Source organism: Sceloporus undulatus, chromosome 6 (genome assembly GCF_019175285.1).
Source record: "Sceloporus undulatus isolate JIND9_A2432 ecotype Alabama chromosome 6, SceUnd_v1.1, whole genome shotgun sequence".
Lineage (NCBI taxonomy): Eukaryota > Metazoa > Chordata > Lepidosauria > Squamata > Phrynosomatidae > Sceloporus > Sceloporus undulatus.
The window spans coordinates 7,214,527-7,232,693 of NC_056527.1; the positions used below are offsets into that span (position 1 = coordinate 7,214,527).

General features: G+C 40.4%; 1 protein-coding gene across 4 annotated transcripts in view; it reads left to right on the forward strand.

Moving 5' to 3' along the window:
• The first annotated feature begins 2,662 nt into the window (after nt 1–2,662).
• VILL (villin like) overlaps nt 2,663–18,167 on the forward strand; it is a 48,675-nt gene continuing 33,170 nt past the window's right edge. Inside the window, exons 1-2 of one of the 4 annotated variants that reach the window (XM_042474298.1) lie at nt 2,663–3,032; nt 5,502–5,599. Coding sequence is in view for 2 of the 4 variants with exons in the window: in XM_042474295.1 (XP_042330229.1) it covers nt 3,067–3,069 (3 nt within the window). In the remaining 2 variants the exon portion in view is untranslated. Of the gene's footprint in view, nt 3,070–5,501; nt 5,600–10,689; nt 10,708–18,167 lie in introns of those variants that run through there. The other 3 variants (XM_042474295.1, XM_042474297.1, XM_042474296.1) reach the window with 3 other exon arrangements.

Here is an 18,167-nt window from a genome sequence, read left to right on the forward strand (position 1 = left end):
ATATATATATATATATATATATGGAATCTGTGCAGTTTTTAGAGACCGTTTGCTATTCTGAACTTATTTCTGTGCAATAACTTTTTCTATAGAAATTAACTGCAGAAAATTCTGTGGGGGACTTATTCTGCACAAAATGTGCACGTGGTATTTTTGCACAGGAAACCACGTTTCCTACACGAGGAAACAGCATTTTTCTGCACCTAATACGACTTCTCTGTGAAGAAATACGTTCCACACGAAAAATGACATCCTCTGGACAAAAAAAAAGCCATGTGCAAAATTTGTGTAGAATAAACCTCAAGCTGTGACTATTCTCATCGGTCCAGGGTACATCTACACTGTAGAAGCAATGTGGTTTGACAACACTTTAAGTGCTGTAGCTCCAGCCTATGGTACCCTGGGATTTGTAGCTTTACAAGGCCTTTAGCCTTCTCTGCCAAAGAGTGCTGGTGTCTCACCAAACTAGAAATCCTAGGATTCTGTAGGATGGAGACATGACAGTTAAAGTGGTGTCGAACTCCTAGGCCTAGGGCAGTGGTGGTGAACCTATGGCATGAGTGCCAGAGGTGGCACTCAGAGTCCTTTCTGTGGGCGCACATGCTGTTGCCCCAGCACAGAGTTTGCCAGAGTTTGTTACTAGAAAGCTATGGCGCTTTGTGATAAATAGTGGGTTTTTGGTTGCTCTTTGGGCACTCGGTCTCTAAAAAGTTTGCCATCACTGGCCAAGGGGCCACATGCAACCCAGTGCCTCATTTCACCCTTCCTGCATTATACAGAAACAAACCTGGGTTTTCCATTGAGAGATGTTTAACAAGAAGCTTGCAGCCATGACCACATTTGTTTGTCATGTTTGCACTTTCCATTTGCAGGAGCGCATCCAAACCATGTTAAGTGCATGCCTAGAGCAAGAATCGGAAAAGCATATCCTGTGGGCTGTATCTGACCACCATAATTTCCTTTCCAACTGTCTCCCTAAGAGTCCCTAAAACTCACCTCTTCCTATTGACAAAATTTCATACAAAAGTCGTCTCCAAAACACCGCTAGAGAAGCAAGAAGAAAGGCCCAGGGTGCCTTAAATACTAACAACATTTAAACTTTAAATCAACAGAGCAAGTGAAACTGGAGAACAGGATCAGCGATTGGTTCTCCTACAAACAACTTTTGGAACGTTTTAGAACTGACAGTAAAAAAATTGGAATAAGTAAAGAAAATACAAAAATAGACAAAATTATGTTTGATTAAAAAGAAAGGAGGACACATAGCAAAATATTACAAGGCACTCAATGACAGAGAATTAGAACAAGAAACAATAAAACATTACGATGGTAAAGTGGTCCCAAGAAATTGGTGAAGTGATTGACTTAGATAAATGGGACAAAACCTGGCGTAATATGGACAAATTTACACTGTGCCAGACCTATGAAGAAAATTTCTTTTAAATGTTTCATCGTTGGCATATATCTCCTAATAAATTGAATTTGATATACGAAAACGGAACAGCCAAGTGTTGGAAATGCCATAAACCAAATGGAAACTTCTACCACACGTGATGGAAGTGCAAAGAGGCCAAAAAATGTTGGGGAAGAATTTGTTCCACCATGTCTGAAATTCTGCAAATAAAAATCCCTCTCGATCCGCTTTTGTTGTTACTGAATATGATGTCGGTCTTAAGCACAAAATACAGGCGATTGGTGTATATGATTACGACCGCTAGGATAATATATGTGAAATCATGGGGAAAAGCTGAAGTGCCAACTCTAGAGGACTGGCTAAAAAAGTTATATGAAGCTATGGAGATGGATTTACTTACAGCTCTCATGAAAAATAATACAAAGGAAAATGTGATTGTATGTGAACTATGTGTATTGGTTTTATATGTTATACGTTTCTTTTTCAATAAATTAAAAAAATACTAACAACATTTATCTGGCACAAATGTTCATGGACTCCAGCCCACTTTGTATCAGATGCAGATAGAACGTAATGTGGGAATGGAACAACAAAGGCTAAAGAGCTATTAAGTGACTGGAGCTAGTTGTTGTCGTCGTTGTGTGCCTTCAAGTCATTTCTAACTTATGGAGACCTATCATGGGGTTTTCTTGGCAAATTATCTTGGAGAAGGCGATAACATACAAGCAATGATACCTTTATCGGACCAACCAAAGTGCACAATTACATGTTGCAAGCTTTTGAAGTCACACTGGCTTCTTCCTCAGACAAACAGAAGAAATAAATTGAAGATGTTGGAGAAGGTTTGCCATTGCCATCCTCTGGGGCTGAGAGAGTGTGACTTGCCCAAGTTCATAATGTGGATCTACATGACTGAACTGGGATTCAAACCCTGGTCTTCAGAGTCCCAGGCCAACACTCAAACATCTACACCAAACTGGCTTCCCAAGTCCCATGATAACACAATAGTTTAATGAAATGGTGTCCCTTATGCCATGGAAAAACCAGTTTGCTTTTTACAATTTATATCTTTTTAAAATATTGTCAAGCTGTGGATGCTGAAATCCATGGATATGGAGGGCTGACTGTATTCATAATTTTCCCCCAAATATTTTTTTATTTACTGCATTAAAGTGCATACACAGATACTTAGTAGCTCTTTAGCCCAAGTTTTGTTGTTCCAGTATTTTTGAGATGGTTTCCGGGGTTTATCACTTTCATGGGTGAAAGGGAACCTGTCGAATGTTTTGGTAACAACAGAAACCACAGAAGGATTTCTTTCTTCCCCCAGCACTGAAAACTCTTGCAAAATGCACGCTTCAGCTGCTCCTTGGAGCCCTCCCCTGCGATTCTCATTGAAAAGAGATGGGTGTGGCAGATCGAGGGGAGGGTTTCCATGTTGGTAAGTAAAGACATGACTACATTACCTTCCTTTAGGACGTGCCCACTTCTGTCAAAGGTGGCAGAGGAGCAGATCTTGCCAAGAGCCAGATCAGAGGGATCCCTGTCAAGTCCAGGAGCAAGAAGAAGGGGCCAATATACCCACTGAGCCATTCAGCAGTCTGGACTTTACAACAAGGTAAAGAGGTCTTTTGGAAATCCTCTTTCTTTCCATGGTGAGGAACAAAGCCTTTCACTTCTCTCGGCATTTGTTTGGCAGATGGGCCCAGATTCTGGGCGCAGGGTACAGAAACTTTGTCCTTGCCTCTCACATCATTTCAAAGGCATGGAATCTGGCTATAAGGATAAGGAGTTTATTGTTGTGTGCCTCTGAGTCGTTTCCAATCATGAGGTTTTCTTAGCAAGCTGCTTCAGAGGAAGTTTGCCCTTGCCATCCCCTGAGGCTGAGAGAGAGTGACTCATTCACTCAGTGGGTTTCATGGCTGAGGCAGGATTTGAACCTGGTTCTCCAATAGGGACTCAAAAAGTGACACAGCACACTTAGAACAAATCTGTTTTATTCATCCTGAGTCATTTGGGGCAAAAGGGTTCCTCATCCAAGAGGATGAGGCATAAATGTGGCATACATTTATGTGGCATAAATTTGATTTGGTAAAAGTCCAATGTATTTTGATGGTTTTTGTTGACTTCAGCAATATTTTCTTCTTACGGTGCTCCTGTGCCTTTTCAGTGCAACATTTCAGACCAGGATGTGACACTTGGTAATAAAATTAGCAATGAATTCCTAAGAAACCATCAGTAATTAATAGTAGCTGAATAAGTACACTGATTATTAGTTTCTTATGGGTTTTTTGGGTTGTGTGGCCATGTTCTAGAAGAGTTTATAACTGACATTTCACCAGCATCTGTGGCTGGCATCTTCAGAGATTAACTATGGATGCTGGCCATGAAAGCCTTTGATTTTGCACTGACTATTTCCCCCTCGTTGCGTTGCTGATAAAGACACATTGAGCTGAAGTTGGGGATGAAGGCGGCAGCGAAGTCTTTTCTGAAAGATTTGCCAAAGTTTCTGCCCTTTTCCACTTCACTGGCTGCCTTCTTTTGGAGGCGTAGAGAAGCAAGGGATCTTTTCCAAACCAAAATATATTTCCGAGACAATAGCCGGGTTTGTCTTGCGAGGGGCTAGTGCCGTCTAATTGTGCTGACTGTCACAAACCAAGTAATTATCTCTGTTTTGTTCAACATGGGTGACTCATCCGACGTGCGGCAGGCGCTGGCTTTCATTTAAAGTTGGATCTTCTACAGAATTATTTGTCTAGGAAGGGTGAGGGAATACTTTATCTGAATTTCCTGGACTGGTAAAGGACTATTTTAGTCAAAGCAATAGCTTGACTTTGCATCCCAGTTTGTCTCTGTGTTTTCAAATATGTCAAATAATACGGTTGCATAAATACAAACTGAAGGGCCTCTGGGTCCCATTGTTATTTTTGTTTTCTGAAATGGCTGCCTTTCCACCCTCCCACAGACCCTGTTAAATTTGATATTCAAAGTAGGCTCATGTCTAAACTCGGTCTTTAACTAATGTTTAGCTTCAGGGTATATGACACTGTCGGTGTTTTGAAAGACTAGTGAAGAACGCCAAGGGTAGAAAAGAGGAAGTCAGGTGCATTTATTTTTCGGTCATGGGAAGCTTCTTTTTCCTCTATTAAAAATAATATTGACCCAAGGTGGATTTAAGGGGCTCTTCCCTATAATAATGAAGGCAGAGCTGGGTAGGGCTGCAGACGTGGTCTATTGATTTGGGTCACAGAAACGGTGTTCAGAAACGGTGACTAACTGATCAGATTGGTTTTTCTTTTTTCTTTTACTGCTGGAAAACACCTCAACAAAATGGTGGCCAGACTTTTTCTATGTTGGCCTTGATCCAGCAAGCATGCTGGCAGAACCTAAGTCTCCTCCACCAGTATATTTATATATTAACAATTGTTAATTAGGTTTGCAAATTGTTAATTGTTACAAATCATAAGCTGCCCTGACAGCATTTCTAGAGAGCAGGGTATAAATAAACGAAAACATCATCATCATCATCATCATCATCATCAGAGAGACAGGTCAGTTTGTTTTTCTTCGATCTGTCCTCAGTGAACAAGAGCATCCAAGGTGCCTGCCATATTTTCCAACATTTGACAGATGAAAGCCAACACATGTGTGGCCATCAGAGTGTGATCAAGGTGAAAAAATTTATTAATGAGGAAGAATACACAAGCCAGGAGAGGCTGCAGCAGTTTCCTTTTGCCTGACTTTACAGGGAAGGGCAATATTGCTCCCCTTCCTCTCTTCTTCCCATTGCTGAATTAATTGATTGCAGACTATTTTTGGACTTTGAACTGAGTCTTGCAGCAATGGAAATAAGCTGAAGACAAAGCGGGGAGGAGAGAGAAAAAGGGACATTTTAAATGCAATTGAAAAAGAAGGATGATAGAGGATTAATTGGGACTGTCCCTGCCAAAGTGGGACAGTTAGAGGGCATGGCTTCCAGGCATGACTCTATTCTCCTGGCCACTGATCAGGTTTGAGCAGCTCTTTTGCACCCAGTGCAGAAGGAGCAATCTTCAACTCTGCCATAAGGGTGCTTCTCCTTCTTCAGGTCTTTGCAGTCATCCAGAACGTATCTGATGCAGATTCATGCCTCATCAGTGGCTGAGCGAGTGGAAGTGACCTGGCTCCTCAACATTGTGCAAAGAGGTACAAGATGCCTCCTTAAGTAACATCATTAAAAGAATATATGTAGGCATGATTGAGAGTTGCACAGGTATATGTCACTAACAGGATCTTGGCCATTAATTATTAATATCATCATTGTATAAACACGGTATGTTATTGTGTGCCTTCAAGTTGTTTCTGACTTATGGCGACCCTAAGGCAAACTTATCATAGGGTTTTTCTGACAAGATTTGTTCAGAGGAGGTTTGCCGTTGCCTTCCCCTGAGGCTGAGAGAGTGTGACTTGCCCAAGGTCACCCATTGGGTTTCATGGCTGATCCAGGAATCAAACCCTGGTCTTCAGAGTCATGGTCCAACTCTCAGACCACTACACCATGCTGGCTCTATAAACATCTTGACCCTCTTCATCTTTCTTTGACTCACTGTAGTGGCTTTGCCCTTCTCTGAATCACAAGGAGATGCCATGGCAGGCAATGGGGTAGTGTGGAATTTTGTAATGAAGGAGATCATTGTGCCATGAGCAGAAGTTAGATCATGTCCATCTTGCTGACCCAACCAACACCCAGAACTGGGAATAGGGATTGTGTGGCAAGGGTCTTTCTTGTGTGGTGGTACAGGTCTGTTACAGCAACACCATGGGATTCACTCAGAAAAGCATCTCAGTGTGGCTTCCTGGAGAAGACTGATGCCTTCCATGTTGGGGTGGGGATGGTGAGCCACAGTAGGTTCTAGTTTGAACTTTAAATGAGCTGTCCCAGGAATTAAACCTGTTCTGGGAATAAGATACAGTACCTTGGACAGCTCCTTGGAAGCTGAGGTTAAAACCCAGAGAAGATTCACCACTCCACTGTCACACAACCAACCGATTGCCACGGGTCCCTACTACAAGCATCTCAAGGGTACCTCTGCGCAAGTTTTGTTTTACTTTATTTTCAGCAGGGAAAAAACTGGTTTACACTTAAAGGAGTGTCATCTGGCTGTCTGATAATATTTGATGTGATTTGTTTTTATATTTGATGTTTTTAATTTTGTTTTTTCTTTTCTATATGGTAATTTTATCTATTCCTCTTTTTAATTGTTATTATCTTAGAGTGTACACCTTGGGCAGGCTTTTATATACTCTTTAATTTTACCGACTTTGTACAGAGCTGTGTATAATTACAGCGCTTTAGAAATAAAGTTTAATAATAATAAATAATAATAAAGGAGTAGCATAGTGTTTTAAGTGTTGGAACTATGACTCTGGAAACCTGGGTTCGATTTCCAGCTCAGCCATGGAACCCACCGACCTTGGGCAAGTCACGCTCTCCAGCCTGAGAGGATGGCAATGGCAAACCCACTCTGAATAAACTTGCCATGATAGGTTTAACTGAGGGTTACCATGAGTCAGAAACAACTTGAAGGCATGCAACAACAAAAATGGCAAACACTTGGAACACGGCTTTTCCAGAGGAATATAATTGCTGAAACCATCTGTAAACCAGTGGCGATAGGATGATGCTCTGGATTCCAAAGTATCATCCTACTGCCTCTCCGATATGAATGGCTTCAGCGTGCTTTTATGTCCCTGAAAATTCACTTTTGCAAGCTCATGGCTTGTTTGTTTTTGCTCCAGCAAAACCCCAGAGAAGGCAATTAGCAGAACCGGTCCTAGTTTGTTTCTGCTGGTACCAGGTAAATCCGGCTGGAGTTTCTTGCTCGACTCAAACAGACAACTCCTCCTTGACTTTCCCTCTCTCCTTTCTCCTCTTTTCTCTTTCTTTTTCTGTATCGCCCAAGATCACTCTTGTGATGTTATTTTTTCCTTGAGATTTCAGGTAGAGATAATACAATTTGTTTTTCCCTAGATCCCCAAAGGCAACTTAGGCAGAAAACTGTCTGCACTGGCCAAAATATTTCAGGGGGAAGGACTAAAGCTCAGATATGTTCTCTTTTTGGATGTGGCTCCCAGAATCCCCTAGGCATGCTCCCTCAGAGATTCTGGGAACTGTAGTCCAAAAAAGGAACACATCTGTGAAGAAAGCACAGCTTTGTGGCAGAACATTTCCTTGACATGTAGACTATTCTAGGTTGGATTCCTGGCTTCTCTGTTGAAAAGGCTGGCTCCCAAACTACATGTCTGAGCACCATGTGTCTCTGCAGTGATGAGTGAAGTCAGAGTCTCAAATCATTTGGCTTGGAGAGCATGCATCTCCCTAGCAAAGGCTGGTGTGACAACTGGATTTGCATTCCCCACTCCTCAAAATGGCACAATCCACTCAAAATCCACCTGAAATTTGGAAGCTTACTTATCCTATCCCCAGGGCCCTTCACTTCTCCCTCATCATAGAATTGCTTCTTGTTGTTGCTGGGTGCCTTCAAGTCATTTCCAACTTATGGCAACCTTGAGGTGAACCTATTGTGGGGTTTTCTTGGCAAGAGTTGTTCAGAGGAGGCTTGCCATGGTGTTCCCCTGAGGCTGAGAGAGTGTGACTTGCCCATGGTCACCCAGTGGGTTTCATGGCCAAGCTGGGAATCAAACCTCGGTCTCCAGAGTCATAGTCCAATACTCAGACCACTACACCACATTCCCAAAAACAAAACTGGAAGAACATTGGACAAAATGGCAGTCTTACATGATGTGACATCCGGTACAATGAAATGTGTTGATCTCTCCCCAAGACTAAAGGAATGCCTTAACCCCTGGGATTGCATCAAGTCTTTTACTCCTTTAATTTTGTAACTGTTACTCAGTGGCTGAGATTCCACATTAGAATTGCATTGCTTAAATCTCTGCAGTTGAACTTACACATTGGATGTGCTATACAAAGCTTGGGTTGAACGGCAATGTTGAGCTGTTGCTATTGCTACGCTGAGCAAGATAGTGTACAACACAATTGACATCCATATGTGCAGTGGCACCACATGTACAATTCTGCTTCCTAAACCTTGTATTAAATGCAAAAATGTTGGGCATGAAACAAAAATGTCCATCTACTTTTACTGGAGCAGCTTGGAGTTCTGAGTTAATATAATACTGTATAATATAATATAATGTAATGTAATGTAATATAAATCAATTTATGCAAGGACTGGGGAATAAGGCTGAGTCGTTCAGTGTCAAATCAGCAACTTGGAGTTCTGCGTACAAGTCCTACATCCACCACCCCCACCACCCCATATCTCTGGTTTCCAAAATGTGTAAGTACGCAAGTGTACTTATTATATGTAATAAGGATGTAGTAAGTCTAAGACAGCATCAGGATTCTAGCCAAGATCTTTAAGTCATATGTTTTGTTTGTTTTTAATGTTGCCTGTACTAGAGATACTGGAGGGGAAACCTATAACTCCAAGCCTCTGGTTTAACACAGAATGCCTCAGTCTTATTCCCCCATCCCTGCATAAATTGCTCACATATTATACTAAGCTGATGCTTTCTTGCAGCGACTGAAAGCATTTTACATTAATAAATAACCAGCTTGAGTTAAGTTATTTCTCTCCTCTGTGAACATACACTGGGTCAGACCCACTGGCCCATCAAATCCTTTCATGACCATTAAAAAGGCATCAGCTCTCTCCAATCCTAGGCTCAAAGTTCATGTTCCATCCTTATTAAACCCTCCTGGTGCAGTCTTTCTTCACATTTGCAGCTTTGACTTTTGCAGGTTTGATTATTCACAGGTTTGGTTCATATGTTCCCTCTAGGGATCTCTTAAGTCCTCCAGCATCTGTGGTCAATGTCTGTGCGGAAGTCATGCTGGAGGACTTTGAGGTTCCTAGAAAAGTATTGTAGTCAGTTATTTATTTCATTTCATTTCATTTCTATGCCTCCTTTTCCCCAGAAAGAGACCCAAGGTGGCTTGCAAATAAGAACCAAAAAAGTGTGGAAATCATTTTGCTGGAACATTTTGCTATGGACTGCTTATGGAAACCATTACACTGGAACTGAGGTTGTTAAGACCAGAGGAAGCACAGTGGATACAGTTTGGGATATATAGTTCTCTATAGCACTTTGCATTCTGTATTATTTTGTATTTTGTAGCATTACTGCAATGTGGTTACTTACATATAAATATATGATTACTGCCTATATTATTATTATTATTATTATTATTATTATTATTATTATTATTATTATTATATGGTAGAGTTGTGGTTTCATTCCTTTGGGATATCGTTGTAACATAGTTCATTATATTGTCAGTTTCTCCCTCGCTATTCTTTCTGTGGGCTTACCAATAAAACCATTTTAAAACTTTACAATAAAAATTTAAAAGGCAATTAAAACCAACTAGCTAAGAAACAGTATAACATTTATAAACATGCAAAAGTTAAAAACATAGCATAAAAACACACACCTCCTATAAAAGCCTCTCGGACATGATTATACATTATTTTTCAGGTTTTTTTAAAAAAATCAATGTTGATGTTTTCATTTGCAGTTTTGCCAGTTTCACAGGGGTCCTGCACCCCTAACTCTGGCGAATGCGGAGGGCTCACTGTATATGCGCTTAAACATATATGCTTAAATGCATATAAGAGAAACGTCCCCACATTTAGAAAGTAACAAGTCAGGAAATCAAACTGGGCTATATAACCTGGAATATGCTGCTTTGCAGAGTGGTGAAATCTCCTTCTTTAGAGGTTTTTAAACAGAGGCTGGATAGCCGTCTGTCAGGAGTGCTTTGACTGTGTATTCCTGCATGGCAGAATAGGGTTGGAATGGATGACCCTTGGGAGTCTCTGTGATTCTAACCTTTCTCCTTGACCTACTAGCTTTAAACGGACATTAAGAAACTTTCCGCCACCCCACATTTTAAAGGGCGAATGTGCCAGACATGGCTGTGCCACACAATATTTCTAAGTGGCTTGCTGCTCAGCTCTGAACGGACAATCCCTTGAGCAAACTGCTTCACAGCACTTGAATCAGGTTCTGCTCTCAGCAAGGGGCTTTGGGGATTACGGATTTAAGACAGCTCCCTTTGACTTCTGTTTGCCCATGGCTTAAAATTATAGGCGTGATGTTTATGAAACAGCTTTCGTCTACATACTCTTTGGCACAAAGATGAAGGACAGAATAGGGCAGGGATGAAGGCATTTGAGTCTAAGAAATGCTCAGAGATTTTTCTATGAAAGCTGACAAGAAAGATGGTGACGTGCGCACAGATTTTGCAGTATTGTTCTGTCCTTTGAATAGCAACTTTAAAATGGTGTTTAAGTGGGGAACTTGGCTTAAGAAACATCTTCCCCAACTCAGAGCACATCCTTGGGATGCATCATTTTATTATTATTTTTAAAAGAGTATCTCAAGGCCATTAAAATGCCCCATTGAGACAATGGTGAACCACTGTGAGATTTGATTTTTCATGCTGTGGGATATTTTTGCATTATTATCATTATTATTATTATTTCAAAAACATTTGACAGAAAACAATAAATTGCACAAAAAGCTGTTTTTTTTAACTCCCAAAGCAGATTTTTGCATAAAGAATTTTTTAACACAAAAGACCTGATGTGTGAAAAAAAAATCACTGAAAGATGCATAAAATTTCTTACCAGCAGCAGAAAACACCTGTTTTCTGTGTGAACATAAAACATGAGAAACTGGTGCCAACTAAGTTCCAAAGTGCAAATAGTCTTCAAAAACTGAAGTTTTTGAACGTTTTTCTCACAGCAGGAAGAAAATTGCTAAAATAACCTGCTGCTTTCTTCAAGAAGAAAATTAGAATAAATATGTACCTAGACTACAACTCCCATCATCTCTAGCCAGCATGGCTACTGGCCAAACCTTCTGGTTATGCTAAACTACAGTTGCTATCCTCTCCAGCATGTAAATGTTCCTGAACTTTCTTGTTGAGGAAATGTGGGTTTGGATGCTGATGCCATTGACAAAATTCACAATAATAATGGGTTTAACCCAAAATTCATAAAACAGCGATGCCTTTATTACATCAACCAAATGCACAAAATATATTTGGCAAGCTTTTGAAGCTCCACTGGGCTCTTCATCAGGCAAAAGGTGTTAAAAAATCATAGAGGAGAAAGGAAAATTTGACAATGTTAGAGTCACAGCCCTACATTTTGTTATTGTTGTTCTCAATTAAGATGATATGGAGGAATATCCATGCAGATGGCCCACTCCGCTCTTCTGGCCGTGTGAAATCTGGGAGACAAAGAGTCGGTAAAGTCCAAGAAATAAAATTTAAACTCCATTAGCAACACAAAAAGATACAGTCAGTCCTCCCCATTTGTGGCTTTAACATTTGCGGATTGGATTATTTGCGGATTTGATTAATGTGTTATCTCTAGAAATCTCTGGGTCCTCCAGCACAACTCTACCAGAGGTTGACCACAGAGTTGCGCTGGAGGACCTAGAAGTTCCTAGAGAAAATGCTTCTCTAGGCATTTGTAGGTCCTCCAGCATGATTCTATGATCAACCTCTGGCACTGTCGCACTGGAGGACCTTGGAGATTCCTAGAGAGGTGTTCTCTTAGGTAAAAAGAATAGTGTTTTTTTATTTGTGGTTTTTCCACATTGACAGGGGTCCTTCACTGCTAACCCAGCAAACGTGGAGGGAGCACTGTACAGTGGTGCCTCGGGTTACGAAATTAATTCGTTCCGCCGCGGCGTTCGTAACCCGATTTTTTTCGTAACCCGAAAAAGCCATAGGCGCTAGCGCTGGAAAGCCGCGTTTCGTGCGAAAAAGCGCCGAAAAGCACCAAAAAATTTTTTCGTAAGCCGAAAAAAAAAAACGTAACCCGGAACGGTTTTTTTCTATGGGATTTTTTCGTATCCCGGAAATTTCGTAAGGCAGTGCTTTCGTATCCCGGGGTACCACTGTACTTCCTTTGAGATCCAGCTTGCCTCTGTCCTTCCTTTGCAAAGGTACCAGCCCCTTGTTAGGCAGAGAACATGGAATTTCTCAAGGAACCTTTGCGCTGTTGCATGGTTTAACAATTGGTGTTTGTTTCATAGCAAAGAGCTAGTCTGGGAATGCCTTGTAATGGTTTACTGAATGCTACACCCTCTTTTTTACTGTATCCTGTTGTAGCTTGTGCCAGGAAAAAAGTACTTGACCACAATATTTTGCAGGCCAAGGCTGCATCCACACTTCAGCAATAATCCAATTTGACACCACTTTAACAGCCACGGCTCAATGCTATGGAGTTTTGGGAGTTGTAATTTTGTGAGATGTTTAGTCTTTCTCTGTCAGAGAGCTCTACAAACTATAATTCCCAGAATTCCATAACAATAGCAGTTAATGTGGTATTAAGATGGATTGCTTTTGCAGTGCAGATGCAGTTTAAGTATTAAAAGATCTGATCTGTCATAATTTCAAACCTCTCAGCAAGATTGGGAAATGAACTGCAAGAGGAAAAATGTAGGGATTCTTTCACACTACGTTATGATTCCACTTTAAGAGCCACAATCGCCTCCTATGGAATTATGGGGTTTGTAATTTGGGGAGGCATTAAAGCTCTCCGGTTGAGATTTCTAAACACCTCTTCATGAAATGCAAATCCCAGGATTCCATAGGATGTTGGCATGACTATTAAAGTAGAGCCATAGTATTTGAGTAGTACTAAAGAGCCTCAGAAAGAATACAGATGACAAGATGTAACACAATGGAGAGAAGGGTTTGGCTTGTTCATTTGTTTGTTTGCTGGATGGTTGATATAATAATAGCTTGTTTGGTCATAAGCAAATATGAAAGTGGTGAGACAGGAGATTGCATGAATAGACGTAGAGGTTGAGTCTCCCTTATCTGGAATTTGAAATCCAGAATATGCCAAAATCCAAAATTATCTGTATGGGTGGCCAAAATAGTGAGACTTGTCTTCTGATTTGCTTTCTGGCAGTTTGCTTTCTGATGGTTGAATGGACACAAACTTTGTTTCATGCACAAAATTATTTAAAAATACTATATATAAGGTGTATACGAAACATCAATGAATTTTGTGTTTAGATTTGGGTCTCATCTCCAAGATCTCTCATTATGTATATACATGTATATACATTCCCAAATTTAAAATCTCCAAAATCCAAAACAATTCTGGTCCCAAGCATTTCAGATATGGGAGACTCAACCTGTACTAAATAGGAAGACCATCACGATGGGAAAGTAGCTCCTTAATCTCCAGTTCTTCCTTCTAGTCCTTGGGAATTTCTTCCTGGATGTGATCATAAGCAAATATAGACAAACTAGCAATGAGCTTTCGTTTGATTTAACTGCTAATTTGGGAGAAATCATTTGTAAGGCTGCTCATAATTAGCCTATGGATTCTTTTGCTCCAAGGCTGAGACGAGGGCTGTTCAAATAGATGCCTTTGGGAAAGAACTGAGCAAATTTATAGAGAATAAGTGTCTTGGTAGCTGTCAGCCATGATAGTTAAAAATAGAGCCTCCATATTCAATGGCAGTATATCTCTAATGTCCCAGTCCTGAGAATAAGTAAGAATGGCTGCATTCCCACTTACAAATAAATCACTTTGCAATCTGAATTGATGGATCAGTTCAGCAGCAGAGCTTGGTTCACATTACATTTGCTCCGATTGCATTTTCTTGCTGCAAAATAAAATAAAGTAACCCACTTGTGGTTCACATTGATGAATGGATCGATTCAAAATGGACCCGCTCCAGTCGGCCAAAGGGCAAATTTAAACCAATTCTGATCTGCATCTGGTTCGCACTTGCGTGGAATCGATTTATCCAAAAAGACGCAGAAAAAATCTAGCACATGGCCCCCCTCTCCAAATTGCTTCAGCAATTCAATTCAAGTGCAAACCATGGTCATTTAAACCAGTTCAAACCGATTTGTGATCCAGTTTAAAAGGTAATGGGAATGAGGCCAAAGAAAAGCAATTATCCTCTCTCCTGGTTTGTGAATAGCTGCTGTTTGAAGCAGAATGCTATTTTGGATGTAATATTGTCTTATCCTTTTTTCCTTCTGAACTATGTCTGCTCAAAGTGCTGTTATTGTGGGGTTGGCATTCCATGCATGGTCTCTTGCTGGGAAATTACTACTTGAAGGTCTAACAGCAATGTACCATTTTACTTTCCTCCTGGGCTGCATGAAAGGGAATGTCTAGTTTTGGGAAGTACTCTTTGATAGCCTTCCCACTTGCTGGAGACATAATATTGGACAGAGTTGCAGATTTGTTAATAAAAATAAAAATCACTTTTTGGACTACAGGTCTCATAATCCCCAGTCAGCAAGGGTTTTTAAAACCGTGACCCCAAAAACCACATTTCCAAACTCGGAGGACAGTGTACTTTTAAAAGGTGGTGCTCTTCCTTTTTTAAAAAAGGACTGCGTACGCCTTCTCTCAACATAAGGATGTATGAATAGAGGCTACTTTTTTCCCAAGCCTGAGAGCAAAGCATATTTTAATACCCGCTATGAAAATAAAATGTTCCTCTGAAAGCATAAAGGTATTGCTTCTGTTGTTTGAAAAAGATAGGTGCGGCTTTATTTCCCAAGCTTTGTTGCAGAAAGGTTTGTTTGTCATATGTTGGTGCTGCTGCCCAGGTAAACTCGATGGCTCATCCAGACTTGGTTAGCAACTCAAAGTTGGATTAACCATAATATTTTCTTGGGTGAGAGCCCAGTTCTTCTAGTTTTTCTGGCCATCTTCAGTTACCTTTCCACAGACAGGCTGGATGCCCACAACATCACTCTGAACCTTGGGAAAGTTATCTTTTTTAACTATAATGCCCAGCGTCTATCAACCTGAAGAAGCAAGACGCTAGTCCTCATGGCTACAAGAGAGAAGATTAGAACAGTACATTAACTGAAATAAAGTTGCTGGTAACATGAGTTTTTGTAGACTATATGGAAGTGGATTCAAGTCCACGAAAGCTCATGCTCCCAGCTACTTTCTTTCAGTTTGTCTCAAAGGTGCTACAAGACCCCTTTGCATACTGATTTTCCAGACTATCCCAGCTGTGGAGTTTATCACACGGGATGCATCCCATGCAGAAACAGGATTTAGAAATCCAGAAAAAATCAGCAAAAGCAGGTTCGTTTTCAGACATGCTGAGGTTAATAAGCAATAGTGCGATATTAATCCGAATGAAAAGTCAACAAAGCCTGCTCCTTTTTACTTTCTGGATTTTCCAAAAGTAAAAAGGAGCAGGTTTTGTCTACTTTCCGTTCGGGTTAATGTCACATTAATGCTATTTCACTCTTATGTCATGTGAAAATCCACCTGCTTTTGCAGGTTTTGTCCACTTTCTGTTCAGGTTCACCCTTGATGTCATCTGAAAATCCACCCGCTTTTGTGGGTTTTTCCAGTTTAAATTCAGTTTCTGCACAGGATTCCTCCTGTGTGATAAACTCCTATGTCTTTCTTCTTGAAGGAAGCAATTAGCAATTTTAGCAATTTTCTTCCCACTGTGAGAAAACCATTGAAAGCTATTTGTTGTTGTTGTGTGCCTTCAAGTCATTTCTGATTTATGGTGACCCTAAGGAGACCTTGTCAAAGGGTTTCCTTGGCAAGGTTTGTTCAGAAGGGGTTTTGCCATTGCCATCCTCCGAGGCCGAGAGAGTGTGACTTGCCCAGGTTCACTCAGTGGGTTTCCATGCCCAAGCCAGGATTCGAACTCTGGTCTAGAGTCATAGTCCAAAGCTCAGACCTCTACACTGCCAAACCTATTAGCAATTCAGGACTTATTCTGCACAAAAATTCACATATGGTTTGTTCAGGAAGCAGCATTTTGTTTGTACAAATATTTTGTGCAGGTAATATTATTTTCTGAACAGAAAATGCTTTTTTCTGTACAAAGCAACCATGTGGGAACTACATGTGAATTTTACACAGAAAAAGTCCTGATCTGCAAAGATTTCCCTCAGTCCTGGATCTTTCCTTTCAAGGCTTGTTTACATTCAAAACATACATGGTTTGGCCATTTTTAGAATATTTGTTAACATTCTTTCCATCTCTGTTGGTTTTACAACTGAAGGTCAGACACTTCCTCTGGCCAAATTTGGGCCTCCTGCATCCTCCTATCTCTGGCTGCATCTACACTGCAGAAATAATGCAGTTTGACACCATTTTAAGTGCTGTAGTACCAGCCTATGAAATCCTGTGATTTATAGTTTTCCAGGGTCTTTAGGCTCCTCTGCCAAAGAGAGCTGGTGTTTCACAACATTACAGATCCTAGGATTCTGTAGGATGGAGTCATAGCAGTTAAAGTGGTGTCAAACTGCATTATTTCTCCAGTGTAGATGCACCCTCTGCAAGCAGTGGAGAAGGTTGGCACAAGGAGATGAACACCTCCCAGTCTGTGTCAAGTATTAGAACTCCATGCAGGCTTTTCTGAGGATTTGCTCTTGGTTGACACCATTTTGTTTGGAAAGCAGATAGTAATTCCACATGTAACATGCTTCCTAAAATCTTCTGCCCATCTACCCACTTGGATTAATAGGCGAGCCATCTCTTAAGAAGGGTGGGCCTCCTATTTTTATGCAAGGTATTTTTCAAGGCACAGGAGCCAAATACTATGTATATACTCATGTAGAAGTCGAGAAATGTTGGTCACAAAATCAACCCCAAAAACTTGGGTCAACTTATCCATGGGTCAAGTAAATAATGTACCTTGACTCTTATCAAAATACACACCATTCGCTTCTCTGAATAAAGTGATGAAAGGAGAGAGCTTAATCCATCACAGGGTTTGAATCTCTGTCCAACCATAGAAATCCACTGAGTGACCTTGGGCAATGCACAGACTCTCAGTCCCAGAAAACTCTGTGATAGGGTTGCCTTAGGGTCGCCATAAACCAGAAACAACTTGAAAGCATACAACAAGAACAGTCCTTGTTAGATTTGGTTGGGAACTTATACTTGGAGAGAACCCATTCTTGGTCTAACAATTACTAAAGGGTACATAGAGAGATCTTGTAGCACATCATATACAAATGACATAGAGAAGAGTCTCGGTTATCCAACATAAACGGGCGGGCTGATAGTCAGATAGCCAAAAATGTCGGATAATCCGAAGGGTCCAAGAAAAGCCTTGAAATCACTATGAATTACGAGCGTATTGAAGTTTTACTGCAGTAACAGTAAAAGTAATTTGCAGTAACGTTACAGTAACAAGATTGCAATGTATAAACAGTCCTCTGAAAATGTAAAGAAATCACTGAGCAGTGACGTCGGATAATCCGGAATGTCGGATTATCGAAGGTCAGATAATCGAGACTCTACTGTATATACATTCTCATATACAAATCACACACACACACACACACACACACACACACACATATATATATGGCTTCCACTCTACAATATGCATCTGAGGAAGTAGAATGGAGTCTACAAAAGCTCTTGCTACCAACTTCTTTATTTCAGTTAGTCTCAAAGGTGCTACAAAATCTCTCTACATACCTTTTAGTAATTGTGCTGGAAGATCTCTCTATGTACTGATTCTACAGACTATATCTTTCAATTCCTAAAAAGGATTATTAATAATAATAATAATGATAATAATAATAATAATAATTTGTTCATTTATTAACCGCTTTTCCTACGATCAAAGTGGTGTACAGAAATCGTTAAAAACAGACAATAAAAACAGTAAGAAAACCACATCTTAAAAATACATA